Consider the following 25,986-nt stretch of genomic DNA (forward strand, 5'->3'; position numbering starts at 1 on the left):
GATCAAAAGTAAATAAATACACCAACAGAAGTAATAAAGGAGGTAATGCATCCTGAAAAGTCACCAGATAAAAACTTTGGAATTATACTATTACATAACACTAACAGGTTAAAAAAAAACAAATTTTGCCAGGTAATAAAATCTTTTAATTACACTCAACAAATTTTTAAACGTGTATATAAAAATATTTCTTTTACATTTTTTTTATAAATATCATATGTACACAGTGTACAATCGATGAGTAACTAAAAAAAAGTGACTTATATGTACAGTATGTAACAATATATCAAATAAAAAGACGTAACTTTATCTTACAAAATAAATATTTAAAATTGGGGAGATTGAGTATACAAACATTCATAAGGGGTTGCTTTTGAAAGATAGAAGATGTATCAATATAAAAAATTTCAATTTCTAAAACTGAAATTGAATTATTACTTCAACTAGTAGTCTAATTAACTGAACATTCAAATTAAAATCCTGCATATCTGAATGTTAATTCATTTTATTAAAAATTAGAACATTTTATCAATAAAAAGTGTTTCAATTTCTTTTGAGGGTACAAAATAGTTTTAAAAAATGAATTTAGTGTATTGAAGAAATATCAAATTACAAAAAAGGAAAATTTCAATAATGTATTTCTAATGACACATCTTGTATTCAAAATAAAAAGAATTTACATCAATCTCATGTTTATTAATTAATACTAAAAAGTTTCCATTGTTTTTGATTTGAATTTCGCTAATAATATAAAACAGAAATGGGATTGCAAAAATTTTACTTCTTACTGTCCCATTTTTACTATTTTTGTTTTATTAGAAACAACTTCAATTGGAATAGTACAATCCACAATTACACATATTGAAAAAATTTTTGCAACAGATTGTTTTTTAGGAATCATATCGAGGACATTTTATTTTTCGATAACACAATTTTTCATAAAAAACATGGAATTTTTCATGTTTTAGATACCTTCTATTCAGCAAATAAAATGTGTAAATGATTTTTAGAAAGATCACTTGAAATGAAAAGCATAGTTTTCATTTATAGATAATTGAAAAATGTTTAGTAGTTTAAATGAACTATCAAACTTTATAGGATATGAAGAAAAATAAAAAGTAGTTCAAACAAACCAGCAATGACTAGCATCTTTACCGCACTGAGAATTTGGAGCTGAATTTTATAAATGGAATTTCTAAGTTCAGTAGTTCAAACTTAACATTAATTACTACTACTTTTTACCGCACAGAGAATTCAGAGATGATTCTTTAAATGGAATTTATATGTCCAGTAGTCTAAATGATCTATCAAACAACCGGATGTACAGAAAAATAAAAAGTAGTTCAAATGAATCATACGCAGAAAAATAAACAGTAATTAAAACGAACCATTAGTTACAACCCTTTTTACCATACTGAAAAATCGGGGCTGCATTTTTTATTGGAGAATCTATACAAATACTAATTAAAAAACTTTTTTGGTAACATCAGTCCGAAATATTAATCCTGTTAAAGTATCTTTTACTGAGATCATAATTCATCGATGTTACGTTTATTATTTGATACATTGTTATCCCTAATGTTTTTCTCGTTCTGCTTATCACTTTTGATATCACCAACAATTATTTCATCGGATACTTCTAATTTTAATTTATTAAATGCTTTATCTAATTTGGATTCCAAGATACTTATAATCTCGGCATCCTCTAATAAGGAATTGAGTTCTTTTAATTTTTTATTTTTGTTTTGTTTAACTAAGGCGTCCTTATCGGTTTCCGTCATTTCTGTAATTATAGTAATACCCGGATCTGGTTCAGTTTGTACTAAATCGTCATCTTTTTTCTTGTATTCTTTGGAAAGTTCTTCGAGTAACCACTCTGTTTGTTTCACTATATCTACCTTAGAAGCATCTTTAGAAGAAACTCCGCTCAATGTTTGATAATATATCCTTAAAATATTTAGAGGCACTAGCAGTTCTCTATTTTCCGAAGTTAGAATAGATTTGAGAAGACCTTTTCTGATTTTTATCCACTGGGCGTTTATTTCGACGTCTTTTGTAGGTGTAAATTCCTCTTGTGTACCTTCGTATGTTATTCTAACTTTGCTATTACCTACATTAGCACGGAATCCTCCTAATTCCACAGTTTTCGTAAAAGCCAGTCCGGTATGCTTGTTAAGAAATTCTTGGACGGAGATTTTCAATTTCTGAAACATACTTTCCTCTTCGTTCTGAGAAAAATTATCAGATTCTTTGAGTTCTCTTATAGTAATTTCCGATTGGGGATATTTATTCAAAGCCAAAAGTAATTTAGACGCTTCTTGCGTAAAAATAAATACGGCTGGTATTTTCACGTCGTCGGTTCCGTCTCCGGACATCGAGAACATCGGCGAATTAGCGGCGCTGCTTCCAGGAACGTTGTCCAATATTACAGCTCCAACCGCGCCATATTTTTGGATATTCCTTACTTTATCCACAAACATACAATCTCCTCGCTCCATCACCGCTATCTTACCTTTTATTCGGTTGGGTTCGTTAGGAGTTTCGCAACCTCTTATTGGGTTAACTAATTCAGCTGGTGCTGTAACGAATTGATCCCCTTTCAAGTTCCTACCGAACTGAGAAGGACCAGCGTGTAATACTAACAACTGTTCTTCGTCATTTGCATCTTTTAATGCAATCGTGACAGCTTGTGCAGACGGTACCGGTTCCTCTGATTGAAGTTTGGTTAATTCTACCATTTCTTGCATAAATAGAAGACCTTCTTCGGCGTCTGCTGCTGAACGAGCCTAAAATAAATGGAATTCATTACAAAATTAATAACTAGATTTAATAAACTCACTGCTGAAAAACTGTGCAATAACTGCACCCTTCCATCGTTTAATGCTATAATATTTATACCCATATCTTTGATAATTTTGAGATGATTAAGATTAACAGCAGAAAATTCAGATGCGGTAAGTCTTCGTTTTTGAGATCTTTTAGGACACATTTCATCAACCATATTTTGGAGAGGTTTACGAAACGATTCAGGAAATAAGCGCAATGTATTTGGACAAGTTCTATCAAATTCACAATCGTCTAAATCTAAATCTACTGTTTTACTTCCTAAAAATAGAATATTTAGATAAATTATTTATTTTTCCACAATTAGATTTCAAAAATTAATTAGATCATCCAAAATACTGTATCTACTGTAAACTTGATGGTGTTTATATCACATTTTGATAACAGAAGTAGTAGTACTAAAAGTAAATAAAAGTAAATAAACCATAATAAACACCATAAACCCATAAACACCCAGTCTATGGGAGTAACAAAATGTACTTCTTTTCAACTAATCTTCCCCATAACAAAATTATTAAGAAAATAGGCATCAAAAAAACGTTGCCACAATGTTAAATAAGACTGGAAAAACGGATACGTCACCCAATCTTTTAAAACCGTATATAGTTAGTTAAAAGATACAAAAAAGTATTTAGATCTAATTTAATTTAAAAGATTGGGTCTAGCATAAGCTGAGGAGTGTAAATTCTATGTTGGAGAGTGAAACTCCAATCAACTACTTCTAGAATTCCTCACCATTGCAAACATATCCAAAGATGTTTCAGATTAGAACCCTGTAGGGGAGTAAAACCAGCACTGATACCGTAGTTCATTTGAAGCTCTAGAAACAGCTCTGATAAGGGGCACAATAATCCTTAATGTGCGATTTAATCCCTAAGCTACATTGGAACCATCTAGATGAAGATTGTTCTAACAGGATGATACAACAAAAATGTTTGTATTAATGACTTGTTAATCTATTTTTCAGATATTGTGATGTTTGTTCTATGTAATGTGTTAATTTAGTGAAAGTGAACCTGGAAAGAAATTAAGTAGGTAAAAACTGAAAGATGATGCCTTCATCAGCTAGATATCTCTGAAAGGTCTTTCAGATACCAAAAAGTATTTATATCTACACAAAAACAAAGTACATCCACCCAATGGCAGGAATTACCTGATGGAATTAAGTTTAGCACAAGCTGACGAGTCTAGATTCTATGGTGAAGGTGAAACTACTGCTTCTAGAGTTCCTGACCATTTCAAGCATATCCATAACTGCTCAGATAATAAATAACATCCTTAAAGCCAATACTGATACAGTAGTTCATTTGAAACTTTAGAATTTGAAGATAGTCTGATAAGGGGCACAATAATCTTCCAAGTTTTCTTGTAAATTAATCCTGCTATATGGAAGATTGATATGTGGTTATTTTTTTGTTGTAAACTCACCGTTCATAGTTCGACCGGAAAGTGTAAGGGGCAACAAATGCCCTTCGGTAGTAAACAAAAACTCGTCCAAATTTAAAATGAGATCATCTTTATCAGCGAACAATAAAAACAGATATTTGAAAGTCTCGGCTAATACAAAAGAATCCATCCTATCTTCCTTTTTACCAGTTCGAACGTCATTAACTGCGGCATATCCACAAGGCACTCTGGCGTACTTCTGAAGACTTTTCAGGACGTTTTTCCCTACCTAAAAAATATAAATTATGTAGATTACAACAATTTCAAATGAAATATAATTACCTCTAAATAGTACGGATCGCCAGTGGCGATATAAAGGAAATAAGTAGATTCCAAAAATTCCGGCCTTAACGGATGATTACCCCAATGTACTTGAAAATCAGTCGTGAAAGCTTCCGGAATAAATTTGTGACGCTGCATAACTTGATAAAGCATTTCGTGAGTTTCTACGGCAGGTTTGATGTCTCCTTTTAAAACTTGAAGACCCGGCCAAAAAGCTAGAAGGGCGTCCATATAATTACGAGAATTCGTATGCGGTCTAAAACAAAATTATTATTCCTATTTAAAAAAAAATGTTCGGAAAAATTCTGTCACATCATGAAAAACATATATTGCCTCCTTAAGTTGTCGTTCTGGAATTTCAGTATTTTTTTATGTCAATTATCAATCGGTATATTGTTCAATTTACATGCAATACAGCTCTAATTCAAAATGGGACTTTTTTTAAAATCAACTGGTGGAAATAAATGAGAAATAATCATGTTTCAGCTTGAACTATCCTTAGTTGGAATTCTTGGAACTGATGGTGACCAATACTCACAATTACAAGGTAATAAAGTAACATTTTGGAATCGAATGATGGTGTAGGTGTTAGTAAACAGTGTGTTTGGTATAATTTCTCACTTTTTGGCTAAAGGTTCTTGAAGCTTTTGTAAAAATGTTTATTTCCATGCATTTCCTACCTCCATTGTTACATAATCCTTTCTGCAAACCTTTTTTTTATTGTCTAGTTACGTTAAAACTGTCTTTATTCCATCTCTTGTTGACTCTTCTTATCCTTTATATAAAATATAATTTCCTAAAAGTCCTGTTCTAGCTGTCTAATATATTTATTGATATAAAGATTCGATTTTATTTTAGTATGTGTACAAAATTATTATACCTGTGCATATGGACATCTAGTAACATTGGTCCCTGAGATATATACTTCATAACGGCATTATAATGTCTATTGAATCTATTGAGATATTTATTTTCCCCTAGTAGTATATAGGCTTTTAGACAATATTCATAATAGGAATCTATTCCGGCTCCTACACCAGAATCCCTTCTAACCCAATCACCCGAATGAACATTCAAAACAGTACCTACAAAAAAATAGAATAGATAATCTTAAAATGCTGTATTTCACCCCGTAAGAATAATAATTTTATAAAACAATTAAAATTTTATAGACTGAAATAAAAATTAAATTATTTTAATATTCACAACAAATTATTTGTATGTTAAAATTACCCATGAGATCAGAGCTACGGTGACGCATTTTCCATAATTCGTCCATAGCTTTTTGGGCCTTCATTTCGAATATTGGTTCACCAGTTAAACGTGACAAAGCAGCCATTTCAAGTATCATGGAACCAGCACAAGCGGTACATGTTTCTCTAGCAGATTCTAATCTATCACTTTTCAAACCATATTTCATATTCACCTAAAAATTTTTGAATCAATTTTGCATGTACATCCGAATAATTAACTTACCCTCGAATGAGGGATTCCTGTAGTCGTATTAAATGCAGGCAATAATCGATATCCAGCATCTTTCGCTAAATCCAGGAGTTCTCCTTTATACCAAGGCATTATACCGTCTCTTTGTTGTAAATACTCCGCCAAGATATGTGCTGATAACAATCCTCTAAAAAAAATTTTTGTTTGGTGTTGGAATATTAGAAAATAGTTTTACTGATTCACAATCCCTTACCCAACGACCCGAATATTCGTTTCAAAAACAGAAACAACAACATCGTTGTCGAAAGTAACGTCATTGATGATTAGTTTTACCGCATGTTCAAATTCAGCAAGATCTCCAAGTATCACCAAAGCATCCAAAGTATCAATCAAAGTTAACGAAAAACTAAAAGAAATTCATTGTTTAAACATCTCAATTTTAGATTATCAAACCAACATTAAAGTAATTAATGCAAAACAGAAAAATAAACATAGTTGATCTATTATTATTTCCTCGTATATAATTAACTACTTAATGTAATTAGAAAATTTATTTTAATAAAGTAATTGCTTTATAATATTGATGTTACGGAAAATCCATTGCAGTCATAAAATTTTTAATAGGTGAATATGAAATTACTCAATATGTTCGTTTATATATTAGAAGAAAATGGAAAATATATTTTGTCATTATATCAAAGATAAAAATAGATTATAATCATAGAAAGAATTGTTAATTGTAGAAATCATAATAAAAGTTTAGTTATAAGGCCGTATGACATTATGTAGATATTGTTTTAGTAGTAGTAGTTTTTGATATCGAATACTGTACAGAATAATGACATCAAATTTCTATATAAATTTTGCGTAATAGGTCAGTTATCGTGTCATATCTATATTTGGCGTTTAGTCTAACCCAGGGGTCTCCAAACTACGGCCCGAGAGCCACATCCGGCCCGCGGAGAGCTAGCATACTTGAAAATTCCTTTTAGAGAACATATTTTTCATAGCAAATTAAATTTAGTTTACTGAAATATTCTAATTTTATGTTGAATAATTGTGATAAGTTGGATAAAGAAACACAGAATTGTAGTATGTAGTAAAGACATGTGTAATATGCAGTTAACTTCAGTAGTTAACTTCAGTATATAATAAGTAACAAATTATTGAAATGAATCCAACTAACATTTTATACTATTTAAATAAAAACATAACTTATAACAAGCATAATATGAAATACTAATGAGATTTATGTAATTGAGATTTTCCAATGGACTAATTTTACTTGTACCAATTATTAAAAAAGATTTATGATGCTCATCAGTTAATTTAGATCTGTAAACATTTTTTGTGTACTTCATTTTGGAGAAGGTCTTGTCCCACATATAAGTAGTACCAAAAACAGAAAACAGCCCACGAGCAACTTTATACAAATTATCAAATTGTGTCAGTGGAAGACTTTTATAAAATTCCAACAAAAATGAGTTTCGATAATTATTCTCAATTATATCACTGCACTTTAGATCTATCATTTCCATTTGAAGTCCTGGGGCTAGGGTTTCAATGTCAGTATCAAAAGGATTCTGAAAAATCTTAATTTGATTCGCAATAACATCAAAGTCCGAGAAACGAGTATCAAAATTTATTTTCAAAGCACCCAAAGTTTCGATTGCAAAATCGATAGGAAACTCAGTCTCAGTGGTGCGGCTGAATATTTCACATGTTTTAAAATGTGAAAAACATTTACTTCGTAGTTGTGATTGAAACAGTATCAACTTCTTCCTAAATGATTTGATATTAATATATAAACTTTTCCACAACTAACCAAATCCATTTGAGTTGCCACACATGATATTAATATTAAGTGCATTATTTTTCTTTTCAAGGTAATTTTTATCAAACTTGTGAACGAATTTTTTAAACAAACCAGCTTTAAATTATTAGAAACGGACAATAAAACAAGGTTATGGCTATAATAAATTTACAAAATTAAACTAAACTTGCTTTTATATATCATTTTTTAACCTTGATTTAATTTATATTTCGATTTTATGGAATATATTTATTTCTAAGTTAGTTGAAAGATACATGGTATAATGTTTTTCTGTTATTTCTTATTATTATTCACGATCTTCGTTCTTAACATTCTTAAGCAAAATAAAAATCAATGCTGAAACCTTCACACTTGGTACTTTTAAATTAGTTGTTTATTTCACAACACCTATTACACGATCATTTAAACAATAAACAATGCAAGAAATAAAAAAAATATTTAGTTCAAATTGGGTCACTATAAATAGAAATTATTAACGGCACAATGGAAAATGTAATTGCCGAAATAATCATGGCCGACACATAAAAAAATCATAAAGAAAACAAACAAAATAGATTAGGAAATTAATATCATTGTGTAAAGTAAGAATTGCAGAATTGGAATTAAACATCTTCTCTTAAATGTATCTTTAGTTCTGCAGAAATATTAATGAAAATAAATTTTTCGGGTACGGTTGAAAAAAAATAGGAAAAGATAACACATGCAGTACGAAAAATAATAAATGAAAAATAAAGCGAAAGGATTAGAACGTGGTTCGACCATTGAATTGAAGAATCATGCAAGAAAGATTATGATAAACAAAAATACAGGGGGAAATAGGGAAACTTATAGAAAATTTAGAAGGAAATGGAAAAACAATGATGAATAAGAAGAAAAAGCGAAGAGAAAATTCTAATCAACCAAGAAAGATTAAGAATATTAGAAAGAAGAATCATATGAATTTAGAATGAACGAAACAGACTGGAGAATAGAAAATAATAGAGGAATCAATAAACTACAGTAGAACCTCGATAAGATAAAAAACCAAGAAAATGTTGAATAATTTGAGTTATAGAAGTTCTTTTAGTAAGGGTTCAAGTTTTTGATTGAGGCTTTAGGGAGATAAATTTTTGAGAGTTGGGAACACTTACAAGCGGATGCGTAAAATAGATCATAAATACCAAAATATACAACAGTAGAAAAAGAGGAAGACGCCGTATCGTCAACTAGAAAGTAATCAATTTTTCTTGTAAATCCCCTGCTATACTTGTATAAAATTTATTTATAAAATTAGCTATATGATTATATGAGAAATAATACTTCATTTTGTTGCTTCCAGATAATAAAAACAAGTTTAAAATGTTTTGTTAAATACCTGTTATCTAAAGATGAGTTGATAGTGATTATATTTAATTACAAGTATTGTTATCGTGAGTCAATAATTACAATTTATCATATCTCCTACACAATTATTTTCGTATGCATTAAAAATTATTTCTAAATATATACACAAGTACATGGTTTTATAATTGCATTTTTCGATAATTAAAAATAATAAGCCATAATTTTGAAACAATGCAAGGTAAAGTATTCCTCAAGCTCAACTAAAACCCTTCATGGAAGACAGGCGAAGACTCTCTTAAATACAATCAATGAAAAGGAGTTTTTTCAGAGCACTGTCGTCTCAATAGACACCTAAAGACGTTAAAGATAGCAGATAATGTGGCATGTAGATTTCGTTGCATGCAGGACAAAACCTCTATCCACATTCTCTCAAAGTGTGAGACACTGCAGAATATGATGTAATATATATTTTATTATGGTTAATATTGTCATTAATATATGAATACTCACTTTCCTAATGAATCATCAATGTCTCCTCGATTTGGAGATACTCCTCTATACCGACCTGTACAACTAAGAGGCATTAATTCATCAGCTGGATATGCATTATCCATGTATGCGTTATAAGCATGATAAAACATATCCCTAGCTTCTTCCCTATAATTAAACATAAATATTTTGATATATCTTATTCCATAACTATAATACAATACTGAAAAATTATTCATACAGGTATGTGTGATATAATTCAAGGCCACGTCAGAAATGTGTTATAGTTTATGTTTTTATAGTTTAAATTCACAAAAATTTTCTATTGTTCAATACATTCAACATATTGATAGATATATAAATAAATTAACAAAGGTACAACCATTTGTTCAATATTGTTTGGATTTTTTAAACAATAAATAAATATTTGCAAGTAACAATTAATGGTTTAATAATGATTTATTTTTGTTGAATATGTAACGTAATTTAAGGGATAAATGAATAGAAATTATATACAGAACTATGATTTATAACCTAACAATTTATAGGATGGTAGACACGTATGTTATTTACAAAAATTAAATATTACTTACCTCAGTTGTACACGTTCATTGAGGCTCATATGTTTCACTTCTTTAGATAAACATGTTTGAGTTGTCAAAAATACAACGCTGAATAGAATATTGAGCACAAAATTTTCAAACGAAAACATTTTAATCTCAACGAAAAATTGATGAATAAAAGTGGTTTGTATTTATTAACATATTGTTAAATGCCCAGCTGTCAAATAACACTTGATAAGAATTCTTATCCTTATCACAAGAGACAAGGTTCTCAAGGAATTACGGTCCTTTCGCGCAACATATTCACTACGTAAAAAAACTAAAATCTAAGCACTTTTTTATGGTAATTGGAGAAAGGATATGTTGACATCACGTTTACAAATACCTTAATTTTTCAATTCTTCACAAAAACTGACATAAAAGTTCCTCAAAATTTCCCAGCACCCAGCTGACCTCCCTTAAAATAGGCGGAGTCTATGTAAAATTCAAACAGAGATGCCAGATTTAATTTAAACAAGTCTCGTATCGTATAAATATATAATTCCAATTTAATTCTGAATCGCGTGTACTATAAAAACAAAATTACAAGTATTTAAGTGGTAACTAATTATATCCTTGTATTTTTTTTGTAGAGGTACTTTGACCCTCCATACACTAGTAGAGTAATTTATTTCTTCAATTAGTATTAGAAAGTATACATCTGGCATTGGTGTACATATCCACTCTCCCCAACTAACAAAATACAAAGTAACTATAGGAAAAAATAATAGAAATCAACATTAAAATAATTTTCAATTGCTTTCTTCTGGTTAGGCAATACGAATAACACGATAAACAAAAAAATACTCTAAATTTTGTTAATAAATATAATAAACAACAACAAAATAATGTTAAATGGGATAAAGAAATATTTCTCTATTGATGTTTTATTATTTATATAATTTTACAGAGTCGATAAACAGTGTGACCGCTGTTTAATAGGTTGTAGTGTAAATTTAGTTTTATTTTTTTTTAATTTTTTATAACTTTTTTGAGTTGATTATTATTTTTCACAATGTGAATATTATAACTAACTTTCTATGTTTATTCTTCGCTTTATCAGGACTTTGAATATCCATACAAAATGGATGAAAAGAAATCAGGTATATATACGTATATTTAAAATTTATGCACGAAAAACGTTTGCTATTACTTCACTACTTCGAGACACACCTATCAATTGTTTATAATATTTATAGCTTTATATATTTCATTTTTAGTTATATTAAATCAAAGATGATTCGTTTACGAAATATTATTCTTTACGAGAGAGAAGCTCGTTGTTATTTTATTGGGGGAAATAGAGGCATTTTTTGTAGGATGTAGTTTATTTTAGGAATGGTCACGATATAGTAAAAAAATTAATTTACAGGGCGGGAATAATTTCTTTTCGTAGTACGGCATTCTCTCATTATCGCGCCTAGAATTAAATTAAAAATTTGAGGTATAAATAAATACGATAAAACAAAATGGATCGACGAATCAAAATTTTTGGAGTGTTTTTAGCGGGTACAACTGTTTTTAAATAAAATCGTGAAAACAAAGTAATACAAGGGAACATCTAAAAGTTAGTTTTTTATAAACCTTCTTAGTCGCTCTTAGGAGGGTTCATATTTTAATCTTATATATAATGTGGATGTGGATGAAATAGATAATGTTAGTAACTATATATACATGACAAATCAAAAAGTTAATTGGCAACACAACATCAACCTTGAATTAGATATAATTTAGTTAATAATTAAAAAAAATTATTTGCACAAATTGTGACTATTGTAGATAAAGTTAAGATAGTTTTTGAATTTCTTTTTATGAAAAATTATTTCTCGAGTTTCCAAGAACCTGAGAGGACCATTTTTTTTAAAATTATTCAATATTTCCAAAATATTTTACAACCCAATTCAACCAATTGTTCAACATTGGAAGGTAATTCTTAGGTTCTGAGTACCAATGAATGAATATGTATACAATATTAGCTGGATTGTTTTTTTTTATTTTCAACTAATTGTAGGGATTTAAAAAGAAGAAAATTTTCTAAATCATAAGTCCAATTTCACATAAGGTGTATTCAGTAAGTGTAGTTACACATAATCTGATGAAGACTATGAACATATTCAGATATCCAAACTTAAACTTGTACCATCATATTACATTTAATAATATTTTCAAGTATTCTTTTATATTTTTAGAAAATTGTAGAGATACAACAATCCAACTCAAGAAAATGTCCAAAACATGATGATCATTTTCAGATTCATAAAAGTAATATATTGCATTAGGTACGCCACAATAAGTTTTGATATTTTTCACATTTTTTTGGATTTCCAAAAAATTCTAGATTCGAAACAACCTACTGCAGACAGTTCAAAATTTAATTTACATATTCAAACGCCCATCACAGATTTATGTATGCAGAATATTATTTCAAAGTACTTTTTCATATTTTAAAAACATTGTAGACTATCAATAACCAAATACAAGCAAACAATCAAAACTCAAATATAATTTGGCAGATTTTGAATGAGGTTTATTCATAAATATTAAAAATTCTCTAAATTTCAATCCAATAACAAAATTTTTGAAAAATTTGAAGAACAAAATTCACAGGTTAATGAGACTGTATTTTAATCAGGTATTAGCTATAAATTCTTTTTCCTATATTATTTCTAATAGGAAAATAAAAATCTAAAGAAGTCAATTTGCAAGTTAAGAAAATTAATATTGATCTAATTGTCTGATTGTTCAATATAATCAGTGATACATTATATCATTAATTATAAAAAAAAATAATTACACTTTATAGTTACTCAAGATACTCTACCGCTTTTCCATAAGCTTCACTAAAATCATCAAAAGAGATATTTTTAATTAGATTGTTTAAACTGGCGGTTCACTATATCACTGAAAACCATTACGTGAACTCAAATAGTTTGCTCTCCCTGTTTTTAGATATGTTGTTGATCATTTCGCTTCATTATCCTCATCCATCCTCATACTTCTATAAATTTATTGGATATGTCACCGATATTTCGTCTAGTTTTTATTTAATTACACTTTTATTCATTACATGAATAAGAATTCTCAACAACTTGAATTTGATTCTTCTTTTTTATTGTAAAATATCGTAGGACACAGTATATCTGCATCCAAGATTCTACATTATAGTTGTGATTTACAAATTTATTGAAACTAATAAATTTATCGATTACAACTGGAAGAGTATTAATTAGAGACGAATGATTTGTTACAGCTCTAATATGGGGACATATGAGGAAGAAAAAATAGTTTCAAGAATTTTTACTCGGAATATACACAGCAGGATTGTTCTTCTTCTTTTTTATTCTACAATATCATATGAGTGAATGTAAATAGGACGATTCAACTTCCTAACAAAACTTTTACCTTAATATAAACAATTAATTATATTACATTATTCAGAGCCCCCTATCTTCTTTTGAAAACAACCTCGATATAAACAAATTTTGATAGTTTTAGATACACAACAAGTTTATTTTCACTTATAAAAGGCACGTTAAAAATAAGAAAAGAAATGCCACGGCCAAGTATGTTATAATTTAAAATGTATTTGGAATATTTCTAAATGTATAAAATTTTTAGGTGAAGAAGTTAGAAATGCTTACAAAAAGTTCATGTTTTTTGAAGAATATAACGACGAATTTGACGCGTTTCATAAATACTTGGATTTTATCAGGTAATTATATTTATACAATTTATATATGTTCAAATTTACTGGATTCTTAGTATTATTTGTTTATCGGGCTTAGTTGACTTCTTCTGCTATGATTGTTACGTTTATTTTGTTTAAAATTGAAACATTTTTTTTTGTTTCAGAAATAACGGCTTATATAACAAGATAATAAACGACATAGAAAATATGGGAGTTGTCTGTGACCTTTCTGAAGAAGTAGTGTTGACGTACAAAGATCAAAAACTGAATTTAACAAGTACTGATCAGGGAAATTTAAAAAACGGTAAAATGTCAAGTGCCATGGATTTTGTTAGGTTAAGGTAAGTTTTTTTTAATTAATATTTCGTACATTTAAACAAAATAACGTGTAATATAGAAGTTTACTTTTTATTTCGAAACTTGATGAATCTCCCTGTATCATCCTAACCTAAAAGATGGTAAACATTTTATTTTCAGAGAAAATTCTGAAAAAGGCAAATATCTTCAAGCTGCTGAAGATATATCAGCAGAAACGATAATAATCAATGAGAGGCCTGTTATTTATCAAGTAGCGCCCATTTGTAAATGTGTGGGAGACTCGTACGATTCCCTTTATAAATGTCACCATTGTGGATTAACCATTGGCGATTTTTATCCGTAAGATATATCACAAAAATCATAATTAAATAATTTAATTTGCCTTTTCAGATGCCTCAATTGTAACATTTGTATATTTTGTACGAAAACATGCTTGGAAAACGCCCGAAGTGAATACCACGGTTACGAATGTTACGCATTCCAAAGGCACTTTTGGGCAATATTTGACAATACTGATTTCAGTTATTTATCTTTAAGAATTTTCCTTCACGGTGCCAAACAAAAATTCGATTTAAAAGAGATGAAAAAACCGGAGAAAAATAATTATTCATTCATCTATGCTACAAAAACGCATTTTGATAAAATGTCCAAGGAACAAATTAACAAAATTCTATACGTACGTATATTAATATAATCCACCTGCAATAATTTACGACAAGCTTTTGATATCTTCCTCTATTAGAATCACGAATTCATATCATGTCATGTGATTCATCAGAACAAAATCTGATTTTATCTAGACATGTTTTTTGTGGTCAGAATAGTAAGAGTGAACGGGGAAGAGAAATAAGACACTATAATATAGGAACGTTCACACGTCATTATTATTTTGTCTTCTTGTAGATTTGTCGATGATTTAATGTAAAAATGTTTTTTGTGGTCAGAGATAGAAGTGAACGGGGAATGAAAACGGGTCACCGCGGAGGAACATACATGAGTCATTGTTGAGTTTTATATTTTCGTGTAGGTTTGTCGATGTTCTTTTTCAGCAAATCATTAAAATTCTTCTATAAAATAATTGAATAAGCCATTAACCTTATTAGAATTACGAATTTACTTCATGCCACGTGACGTATCAGATCACAATCTGATTTTATGTAGAAATGTTTTCTGTGGTCAGAGTAGTAGGAGTGAATAGGACTCTCTGGAGGAACATATATGCATGATTTATGTCATTTCGAGTAACGTGATTTAAAACGTCCGCCATATTGTTGTGGGGGACAAACAAATATTTTGTTTGTATAGTATATAGATTATTTCGAACGCTTTTTTATTAAAATGAATATAGTTAGCCAAAAAATAAAAATAAAAATTAAACACAAATGATAATTTTAATGTAAATAACGTAATATATTTGTCCCCCAAAACAATATGGTGGTTGTAACGTCATTCCGAAATGAGCTATTATGGTGTAGAAATATGTAAAGTGGTCAGCGTAGTGAGGTTGAGTTGACAAGGGAAACAGAACACTCCGACGTATGTTTTCGTGTAGGTTTGTCGATGATGACTTCCAGCAACGCACTGAAACTCCTTAATAAAACAGTTCTCGCCATTAACCTATCTTTTTCTATTGACTATAAATTCTATATCTCTTTCTTTTTACAAGAATAGTAAATTAACTGATTATTATATATACGAGAGCTACATTAAAAACATTAATTTTTTGTAGAACTGCACTAGAAACGTTCTGTATCTAAAAACTAAAACGCACTTTTTCTCTAATATTAAATGGTTAAATAAACATATTAAACAAAAGGATTTTGTTTCTTATATCGGTGGATTAATGGTGAAACATTATTGTCACGCTCAAATTAACAGTATCAATATAACATTTCCGAATTTATTGATAGTCAACGGACTTCAATCATCGTGTGGTTATGGTAAAGCCATTTGTCCAACTATATCGCTGATTAATCATTCTTGCAAGCCGAATTCCACGATTATGTAAGTAGGTTATATCGGCCGATTAATTCGTGGTCGCGTTGAAATGTTTTTCAACCTCCAAAATATCGTTCATTCTAATCTACGACTTATTTGAAAAATTTTAGGGTATATTCCGATGGTGTAGCTGTTAAAAGTCTTGTACCAATTAAAGAAGAAGAAGAAATTACCGTTTGTTATTCCGAAATCAATACTTTTATGAGTTTGGAAGAACGTCGTATGATAGCTAAACATTTTTTCTTTTTCACTTGTAAATGTGCCCTTTGTGAAACAGAAATGAACGCAGTAAGAAATTGTTTTAAAATCCATTGATTATAATATACATAAAATTGATATTTATTCTGACACATCACTGAAAGTAAATAACACAAACTATATAATTTCTATCTTTTTCTACTGTAATGACTTACGTTCTTAAGATTGCCTTAAAAAAGAGATAGCGACAAATAACATTCGGGATTAGTCATGTCTAAGATTACAAATGCCGGGAATATTGTATATATTATCCGACCAAAATATGTCGAAACGTCAAATTTTCACCTGTTTTTTGAAACTAATTTTTTTTTAATATATCTAAAATCGAAACGACTGATCTAGAAAAAAAAATAATATATTAATAGAATAAATATGGTTATCGAAATTTTTTTGTAAATTAATAGTAGATACAAAATAATCTTCAGTGAATATTTAAACACTTATTTAAAATTATTTCATCAAATCATCATTGAATATTGAAACTACTGTCTTTAATTTGAATTTATTTTGTTAAAAAAGTATTTAATTACAAGTATGTCGACGGTAAATGTATTTGCTAATCAGAAAATTTACACGCACGACAAAGTAACAGTAGCCACATCGTTTTGACTTTCAATTGCTTTGATTTCTTATGTTTATTACGTATGACGTCAGGGTGAAAGTCAATTTAATGTATATTTAGAATAAAACTTAAATATTTGATCAAAATGTTCATGAAAACATTCAAATACTATAATATTAATACAAAATCGGTTGAATGTCTTAATAATTGAATAGAAATTCTCATTTTAAAGTAACTTTATGATTTTCACGATTAACCATTTGATTTAGTTGGTACTTCCGAATCACATAAATTAAAATAACTTCATCTCATCGTCAATTTTGAATTATTTTAAACAATCTTTGTAATCAATAACTTAGGGACTCGATTTAGTCTTCAAACTATTAAGCATTTTGTTATTGAATTAATGCAAATTGTTTTATACATTAACACACAAAGTTTCACATAACCTGTAAATTAAAATCCATAAGTTTTTTTAAGAAGATGGCGCTATTTTTGTAAATATTTCATCTAAGAATATCGAGTGATTATTCTTTAGAATAATTCAAGTTTTATTCAACGTCCCACAATGGCGTATACATATGAATTAGGATGTTGATTTAATTGAATTTAATAGAATTGATCTAAAAAAATACTAACATAATCGGATGTATTTTTAAACAGGACCGTACTTAACGTGAAAATATAAATATGAAATATATTATTATTAGATGATTCTTTAGCCATTTTCTAGATGGAAAATCAATATAAATGTCCAATATGTCAGAAATGTAACGTTACGAATATTGAAAATATCGATGGAAAAGTTACAGCGCAATGTGGAAAATGTGAAACAACAGTTTCAATGACTAGTAGTGTGAAGCAGTTGGAACTGGCAATAAAATATAAGGAATCGTGTAAGTGATAAAATTATTAGGCTGCATATGATATTCTATTTCCTATAATCTTTAGGGAAAAATTATATTTGAAACGTGTGTGGTTAGGGTTGAATTTTAATGAAAATTTTTCCCATCTATAAATTGGCACTTGGGCTGCGGAATGGTGCGATTAAATAAATAAATTAATGAAAGAATGAATACATAACTGAATGAATGAATGAATTTATAAATAAATGAAAATATAAATAAAATGAATGGATAAATGGAATCATGAACGAATGGAGGCATGAAAAGTTTTTCTTTTTTCTTGTTGCTCACTACTGTTGAGTTTTTTTTGTTATTGGTATGATACATTAAACATTAAATTAACAGAGTCGGTGTTTTAAGCTGAAAAATTCTTTATTTTACCCATTTCCTACCGGACAGTTGTATGTCCTAATTATTTTGCCTCAAAAAATTATTTTATCTCAACAAGAGAGCGCCTTTTGAGGTTAACAGAAATATTTCTTGAAAAAATTTGTATAGAACACAAGAATTTTGTAAAACTTTTTTCTCTTATATAAGCGAAACTAACTCATATTTTTTATAGATGAACTTACAAAAGATATAGATTACTTGGTTAAAATTTTGAGATGTTACAGAGCTCTAGTTTCACAAAATAGTATCCATATGCTAGATATTTGTCGGGTTTTATACAATAGGTACAGAAATAGAGGTAAATATAATTATTTCTGATTTTTTTAACTTTCTCAAGACATTTCGGGTTTAATTTTAGTTAATAATATCGAAGCAATCAGATACGGACTATTAATGTTTGAGATTTTTGAGAATAATATTCCAAAGCTACATTTTCCTTTATTAAATGCAAAATTTTTATTTCTTATGAACTTCAGAAGTATCGAATTACCATTGCCAATGACGGAGGAAGAGTTGTAAGAGTTTGAACAAGAATTAGTTCATGAACAACCATTTTAATTATTTATTTTCAGAGGTATCATCAAGGAATATGTGAACGTAGCTCTTAGAATTAAACAGGATATAACTTTTTATATGCCTGTGGTGTACATTACAGATTACGCTCTTCTTCAAAGAGAAGTTGCGAGAATGATGATTCAATTAAAAAAACAGGCGTCAGTGAATAAATAATCGTTTTATTTTATCACAATTTTTCAAATAACAATAATTTGCGTTTATTAAACAATAAATGAAGAATTTGTTATTTATTGCACTTTTAATTTAGAAGATGTGATATTTTTAATTTTGTATTTGTCAATATTTTGTATTTCTTAAATAATAACAATGTTAGTTATCCAACAAGTATTTTTGTATTGTTTTTATCTGAATAAATATTTTTCAAAACCTCTTTTTGTATTTCTTCTGCCCTTATAATGCAGTTTCAAAAATTTTTAACATCAAACCATTGATATTGCTTATCCTTTGTATCGTCTATTTCGTATTGGACGCATTTTTTCTTACTGAAATTAAATAAAAAATATTTTGCTTTGATTTCTTGTGTTTATTACGTATGACTTCAGGGTGAAATTTAATGTAAATAAAACTAATAAATTCTCATTTTAAAGTAACTTTCACGATTAGTCATTTGTTTTAGTACTTGCGATTTATATATACACAAATAACATTAATACACATAGTTTGACACAACCTGTAATTCAAAATCCATTAGTTTTTTGAAAGATGGCGCTATTGAAGTTATATTTTTGTGAATATTACATCTCTGAGTATCGACTGATTATTCTTGTTTTTGGTTTTTTAAGTATATTGTAAAACTGCAAGAAAATGTTATAATTATTACATGAACAAAAGATTTTGTTGTTCTTGATAGAATAAAAGTTTATTAATAGATGTAAAATTTAACGAAGAGTCGAAATGATGAACACAATTTGACAACGTCTCAAATGTATACAAAACTTTCTACTCAATCAATTGGTAGCTGATGCCCAAATATATTCAGTTAAAACAACACACTAAAACTCTTAAATCATGTATAATATTCAGAAAAATTTAGTTATATTTGTAAATTTTTATATTGTCTATAATATAATGATAATATCATACAAATTGTAACATTCAATATAAAATTTATGTGAATATATGAAGATACTTACGGAAAATAAGTGTATTTATGACAACCAATGATTGGATATTCGTTTTTAAAGCACTGTGTTCCTAAAACCGTGAAATATATGTGCCCTATTTGTTGTGCCGAATCCCTTTTCACAGACTTTAAACAATCATAAAACGTTACATCACAATCACAATTTAACCTATAACAATTATTTTTTAATATTTTATTCGATTTGATTCGATCTAAATATTTGATATTAAATTACCGCGTATAAAAATTGGGATTTGTCAAGTTATATTTTGTTTGATATCCTTCAATAATATCCGGACATAGATCATGTTGTCTACAACATTTGTCAGTTTCTTTTTCAGTACCAAGATCACTTTCATTAACGGCTATGTTGCCAGCTCCACACCATTTAGTTCCTAAAATTGAATTGAATGAAACGCTAAGTAAATAGTTACTATATTTATAATTGATAAAATCATCTTAAAGACAGAATAGAATGCTTTAGATTTGAAAATAAAGAGTTTTACGTTAAAGTTAAGTTTCAAACTTTTACGTTAACGTAAACAAATATTTCAATAAACATGTGCAAATGTATATGCAACACTATTTACTTTATTTTAAATCTATTAATTAAATTAAATGAACGTGTAAACAATGCTATACCCGAAAATTTAAATGACTGGATCTAAAAACAATTTATTTCGGTACCGGTTAATGTTGGAACTTTTAATTTTGTGACTATCTGTATTTGGTCAAAAATTCGAATATAGGAGAAACATGAACTTACCAGGATAAATGAAAAAACTATTGGGTAAATTAAGTTTGTCAATCCTACCAAGGAATACATCATCAATACTATTAAAGTCTATATTATTAACAGAGTTATCCCACTCAATTTTATAACCGTTAGTTATGGAACAAATTGATACAAATAGGAATAAATTTATAATCATTGCGCCGATTCTTATATTCGCTTTTAACAATTCTATCATTGATCCCCTTTTTTATAATAGAAAGTTCGCTGAATTTTAATATCAACATCGATTTATCGCTTACCTTTTGCTGTTAGTGATAAGGTAATTGATGTATTATTCAAAATGCAGAATGATTAAATAAAATAGGTAAATGTATGAATTTATTTCAAAATAGTCGAGGTGCTGAACTTTGTGCATTGTATTCCTAGAGCTGTAAAATATATTAGTTCTACTTGTTTAGCCGAATCTCGTCTAACAGACTTTAAGCAGTTGTAAAAAGTTACACCACACATACAGCTTAACCTGAAACAGACTTTTCACGATGCAAAACTCCATAAATTAATTGAAACTATCAAATAAGAAGTTAAACCAAAAACAACATTAGCTTTGTTCGTAGGCTTGATTCCGGTGTAGTTCGGAACATGTCGTTCATAATTTGTTTAGTAGGTAGCAGTTCCGTATTAGCAGGTCACATTTTAAGTTTCTTTCGGTATAATTAATTTCAAAAAACAATTTTGGTCTTAATCAAAATTCAGTTTATTATTGATTACGTATCGGTTGTAATCATAGATATAGTGAAAATATTAATATATCTATGGTAATAACATCTATGACAGTTTTGTAAGAACGAAAAGTTCAGTTCTGTAGACAATCCGAAATGTAGAAAATGGCCGACAATTTTCATAAAGTAGCTAATATATTTTTATTCAAATACTAAGGAACTTAAAAAGGCGTTAATATTTAAGGTAAAAATTGAGTTGAAATTTATTGAACGTAATTTCATTATTTACAAATTAAATCGGATTTCGGATTATAACCGTAATTAGAATAGTATGTAAGGAATTCGGATTTGTCAAATTGTACTTCGTAATATCATTAGAAATTAAACATAACAACATAAGATCGATTGTCTTTTTCAAAATACCAACTGGACGTAATATTTGCTTTAAATTGAATAATTGACGTAACGTAAATAACTTACTACTAAAATTTGACGTTACCTAAATTTAAGGTTATGTTACCTTTATTTACTGTTGTTTTTAGGTGATTTTTAGATCGAACGTGTATTTATTGTTGAAATAAGTTCTTTCAAGAACTAATTTGACTTTTATTTAATTTCACATCGGTAAGTACGAATATATTACATGATCTTATAAACTTTTGACATTTTGTAATACCTAAGATGTCGTAGGACGGTAAGATTACAATGTTTATTTTATTAGTGGTAAATAGTGTTTATAAATTTGTATAATTTGTGAATTTCTGTGAAATAAATCAAGTGCCTGATTATATTTGAACCGTATAATAACCAACATTTCTTTTCTGAAAATCATTGGAAAATATCACATAATTTATGTACCTACTTAATTAAAATTCAAAAATCAGTAGATATAAGTAAAATACAAACAATTTAGAAATTGAGTTCCTTTTTATTAGTCATAACGATTAATTCTAATGAGTTCTCAAAATTTTTAATTTCATTCGTTTGAAAATTATTGCTGACGTATTAGTCACGTGATGGAAGACCTCCAATCAGTTATCATGTGATACTTTTAATAGATATATTAAACACAAATTCTGTGCTCCAATATTGAGTTAAACATTTCACTAATAGAAAATATTGTAGTATTGACAATTATCTTTTTAGTATACGAAGGTGAGAAAAAAAACATTATTGTTTTCAATACTAGCATCTACTATACTATACATCTACTATACTATACATCTACTATATTTCCAAATGACTCTTGTTTAATGTTTAATGATAAAGATTTAAAAATACTCGATAAACATTTGTTTATTTTGACGGATATTGATAGAACTGCACCCACAAAGATAAAAGCGAAAAGAAATTTGTCAGCGATAAAAATTAGACATATAAAAAATAATTATTGATAACACAAGTAACGGGAAACTAGGACAGTGCCAGTTGGATTATGCAGTCAATTGAACGTAAATTCTATACATAGAAAGGTTTTTTTTTTGAGGTAATAACTCGTAACTAATACACGTATTTCCACACGATTTGATGCGCTGTGCTCCGCCTCGCAACTGCAAATATTGCTCGTAAAAAAAATATGCACTTTTAATCCTTATAATATAATGTACTATTTTGAATTCAACTTTGAAATATATAAAATTTTTTAAAAGAAACGTCCACGAAACAATATATTTTTAATATAAATATTAAATTTAACAAATATAATGCCGTCCAATTAATAATGTGATATATGAGAGTAACATAGTAAAATGTCTATCTAAATAGGACATTTAAACTAGTCTTTATTTAAAATGTATAAGCTGATAGTATTCTGTTTTATTTTCTTAATCCGTGGCAGTTAGAATACATATATGTAGAAAGTTTTTGTTGGTGATAAATTGACAAAATTATTTGTATGTGTGCCTTTGTAAACATTTACCTAAATGAAGTTTCTATTAAATTTACTCTTATTTTTTACTTGAAAAATAATCCCGAATTTTCAATTTATGTTACAATACAATAAATTAGATGATACGAATATATACGATTCTCATAGGATACTGGCATACTTCGAAAGTATCGAAAAAAACGCGTGGTTAGATGTATTTTCTCGTGGAGATTTCGAAAATCACATCAATTTTCCAATTTGAGCAACGATTTTCTTGGAAATCCAATTTTCTCCTCTTGATTCACCTACCGTCATCTGCCCGATAAGACACAAACTTTCCTCTCTACTATACAGTGAGAACTGTGATGAGTGTGTGGTTCGGACATTCAGGCACAGAGGACGAACGTGTTTTGTAGCGCCTGTCATATCCGAAACCTGTTATACGTTTCATAGACAGTGTTGCCAGAGCTAGTACAATTGTACAATTTTAGTACATTTTAGTGTATTTTATACGCTAGTACATTTCTCCTTTTTTCTAATACATTTTCCTGCGTTCGCAAATATAAAGTTATTTTATATTTTAGTTTAATAAAATAAACTAGAAATTGTACTAGATTGTAACAATAATTAGAAAACAGAGCCAAGTTGATTTATATTTAGATCGTGAGATTTTTGTACCGCATTGCTAATTTTATCGGTAAACTTTATATAAATTTTACATCTTTAAAATAATAATTGACACAGTCTATAACATTTTTGGAAAAAAAATTTAATTTAAACTTATGTTTATACATCTTTCTATAATTTTATTGAATTTGATTGAAGTTGGTACAATCTAGTACATTTTCTAGTTCAATTTTTACATTCAGCTTTTAAATTGTGGCAACACTGTTCATAGATAAAATAATAAATGTTATCGAAATGAAGCCTCAATCCTTTTACTTATTCTATGATTTTACGATTTTGTCGCCGTCTACCGAGCGACGCCGGAAACTGATTATTGTCTTTTTCCTGTTTATACAACAACCAGTTCGAAGCATTGTGTATGATTGGTTGCCTCTCCTCAAGGGTGAAGGGTGAGACTAATCAATTATATACAAATTTGATATTTCTAAATACTATCTAATCACATCAGAAAATAGAAAGTATCGAAAAAAAAACGTGTGGTATCATGTATTTTCCGATCACCAAGTTTCAAATTTTCCATTTGGAGATCTAATTGTGCGGCATTGGCATCTTTGAAATTGACATAGCTAAATCCTTTTCCTATACTGGTACGAGGGTCTCTGACAATTCTAACAGCTGATTCTATAAAACCACAAGGTTCAAATAATTTCCATAACTGCTCTTCTTCCTTAGATCTCAAAGGAATAATAAATATAATTAATACTTATTGAATATTCAAAAATATGTATGACATTAATAAAACTTACAGAAATCCAAATTTCCAACAAATATTGCCTTGCACTCATCATTTTTTGTAGTAGATCCCCACCAACGAACACACAAATGCTTTTCTTTGAAAACATTACCATTTTGTTGAGCCGCATTTTGAGCATTTTCTTGTTTGACAAATCTGTAAAAACATTAAGGTAAAAAATGCCAATACTAATGAGAAAATATTAAAGCAATCAATAATAAAATTTAATATGAATTTTCATTAGTTACCTATGTTGAATCTGTTAATTAATAAATTTAGATAGCATTTGAAATAATATAATATATCTGATTTGGAAATTAAATATTACCTTATAAAACAAAAGATAGATATGTACTCTTTTTATCAGAATGAAATTCTTATTTGATGGAAGCGACTTATTTGGGTATTTTTGGATCACAACGAGTATACGTTTAAACCTTAATGTCTTTTCAATTGGTCCATATTTATATTTTTAAAACACTTTTATATTTTTCTTTTTACAATCTATAGAAACATTTCACTATCAACTATTCTATTTACAGCACTGTTTGTTAATAATTTATTTTTCTTTGCCTTCTTTATTTTCAGACTACGTTCTAAACTACTAAACTATCGTTTCCATTTACTTGTTCTTCTTCACAGTTAACCGATCCATTTAAATGGCTGCTAGCTGATAATTTTGTTTTCTTTACCTTATTTTTTTTTGGACTTGGTTCTGTAGTATCCTTATCCTGATTTAATTGTTCTTTTTCACCATCAACTGTGCTGACATCCATCATTTGATACTTTTTTTTTACTTTTCATTCTCTCTTTGTTGATGTAGCTACTCACTTCATTATCGTGTTAATTTATATTATTTTTACTAATTGATAAGCATTTTTTCTTCAGATTAGTGTTTCCTCCCTCGTTTAAATGTTGTTTATATCCAACTTTCCACCCTTGTTTCTATTCGTTCAGTTTGACTGAAATTGACTTTAATTTTATCAATAGTGTTATTAAATCAGCTATACTTCCTACAGTATATAATCTATCACAAAATATGTAATTATTTTGGATTTACACAAGAGTAAATATAAACAGAGAGAGGTTAACTTTTTGAACTATGCAATTCTTCTTTTTTCTTCAATATTAAATTCTTATTTTTCGATCGGCTATATAGTTTT

At 28.5% G+C, this 25,986-nt stretch overlaps 3 protein-coding genes and 1 long non-coding RNA gene across 6 annotated transcripts; 1 reads left to right on the forward strand and 3 right to left on the reverse strand.

The window, feature by feature from the left end:
* Window positions 1-109: 109 nt before the first annotated feature.
* LOC130897317 (ER degradation-enhancing alpha-mannosidase-like protein 3) lies at window positions 110-11,445 on the reverse strand. Its single transcript, XM_057806098.1, has 10 exons — window positions 10,255-11,445; window positions 9,683-9,829; window positions 6,269-6,421; window positions 6,049-6,202; window positions 5,806-5,998; window positions 5,453-5,657; window positions 4,573-4,828; window positions 4,273-4,519; window positions 2,840-3,105; window positions 110-2,786 (listed from the first exon to the last, which is right to left on the reverse strand). Exons 1-10 carry the CDS (start codon window positions 10,371-10,373, stop codon window positions 1,530-1,532), a joined length of 2,997 nt encoding a protein of 998 aa, XP_057662081.1. The 5' UTR covers window positions 10,374-11,445; the 3' UTR covers window positions 110-1,529.
* LOC130897319 (uncharacterized) lies at window positions 11,142-19,328 on the forward strand. 2 transcript variants are annotated; one of them, XM_057806101.1, is made up of 12 exons: window positions 11,142-11,366; window positions 13,514-13,826; window positions 13,882-13,975; window positions 14,116-14,292; window positions 14,429-14,608; window positions 14,660-14,945; window positions 15,999-16,273; window positions 16,378-16,555; window positions 17,821-17,983; window positions 18,555-18,680; window positions 18,741-18,897; window positions 18,955-19,328. In XM_057806101.1, exons 2-12 carry the CDS (start codon window positions 13,814-13,816, stop codon window positions 19,109-19,111), a joined length of 1,806 nt encoding a protein of 601 aa, XP_057662084.1. In that variant the 5' UTR covers window positions 11,142-11,366; window positions 13,514-13,813; the 3' UTR covers window positions 19,112-19,328. The 2 variants fall into 2 exon arrangements, with proteins under 2 accessions (XP_057662084.1, XP_057662085.1); XM_057806102.1 differs by having other exon boundaries at window positions 11,181-11,366; window positions 13,753-13,826.
* LOC130897321 (uncharacterized) lies at window positions 16,306-16,804 on the reverse strand. Its single transcript, XR_009059688.1, has 3 exons — window positions 16,681-16,804; window positions 16,441-16,622; window positions 16,306-16,358 (listed from the first exon to the last, which is right to left on the reverse strand). It is a non-coding gene; the product is annotated as an uncharacterized LOC130897321 (long non-coding RNA).
* LOC130897320 (phospholipase A2-like) lies at window positions 19,296-25,953 on the reverse strand. 2 transcript variants are annotated; one of them, XM_057806103.1, is made up of 6 exons: window positions 25,516-25,953; window positions 24,837-24,979; window positions 20,848-24,764; window positions 20,317-20,476; window positions 20,092-20,250; window positions 19,296-19,440 (listed from the first exon to the last, which is right to left on the reverse strand). In XM_057806103.1, the coding sequence occupies exons 3-6, from the start codon at window positions 21,050-21,052 to the stop codon at window positions 19,362-19,364; spliced, it is 603 nt and encodes a 200-aa protein (XP_057662086.1). In that variant the 5' UTR covers window positions 21,053-24,764; window positions 24,837-24,979; window positions 25,516-25,953; the 3' UTR covers window positions 19,296-19,361. The 2 variants fall into 2 exon arrangements, with proteins under 2 accessions (XP_057662086.1, XP_057662087.1); XM_057806104.1 differs by having other exon boundaries at window positions 25,152-25,953.
* Between the last annotated feature and the right edge of the window lie 33 nt (window positions 25,954-25,986).

Source organism: Diorhabda carinulata, chromosome 8, assembly GCF_026250575.1.
Source record: "Diorhabda carinulata isolate Delta chromosome 8, icDioCari1.1, whole genome shotgun sequence".
Taxonomy (NCBI): Eukaryota; Metazoa; Arthropoda; class Insecta; order Coleoptera; family Chrysomelidae; genus Diorhabda; species Diorhabda carinulata.

Coding starts and splice junctions, on each gene's coding strand:
- LOC130897317 (XM_057806098.1), bottom strand. CDS start 10,373: ATGTTTTCGTTTGAAAATTTTGTGCTCAATATTCTATTCAGCGTTGTA. Junction 9,830..10,254: donor AATGAACGTGTACAACTGAG/GTAAGTAATATT, acceptor GTTTAATTATAG/GGAAGAAGCTAGGGATATGT. Junction 6,203..6,268: donor ACGAATATTCGGGTCGTTGG/GTAAGGGATTGT, acceptor AATTTTTTTTAG/AGGATTGTTATCAGCACATA.
- LOC130897319 (XM_057806101.1), top strand. Junction 14,946..15,998: donor AAATTAACAAAATTCTATAC/GTACGTATATTA, acceptor AATTTTTTGTAG/AACTGCACTAGAAACGTTCT. Junction 17,984..18,554: donor AATAAAATATAAGGAATCGT/GTAAGTGATAAA, acceptor TATTTTTTATAG/ATGAACTTACAAAAGATATA.
- LOC130897320 (XM_057806103.1), bottom strand. CDS start 21,052: ATGATAGAATTGTTAAAAGCGAATATAAGAATCGGCGCAATGATTATA. Junction 20,251..20,316: donor AATCCCAATTTTTATACGCG/GTAATTTAATAT, acceptor TAATTGTTATAG/GTTAAATTGTGATTGTGATG. Junction 19,441..20,091: donor CATAAATACACTTATTTTCC/GTAAGTATCTTC, acceptor ATTTAATTTCAG/TAAGAAAAAATGCGTCCAAT.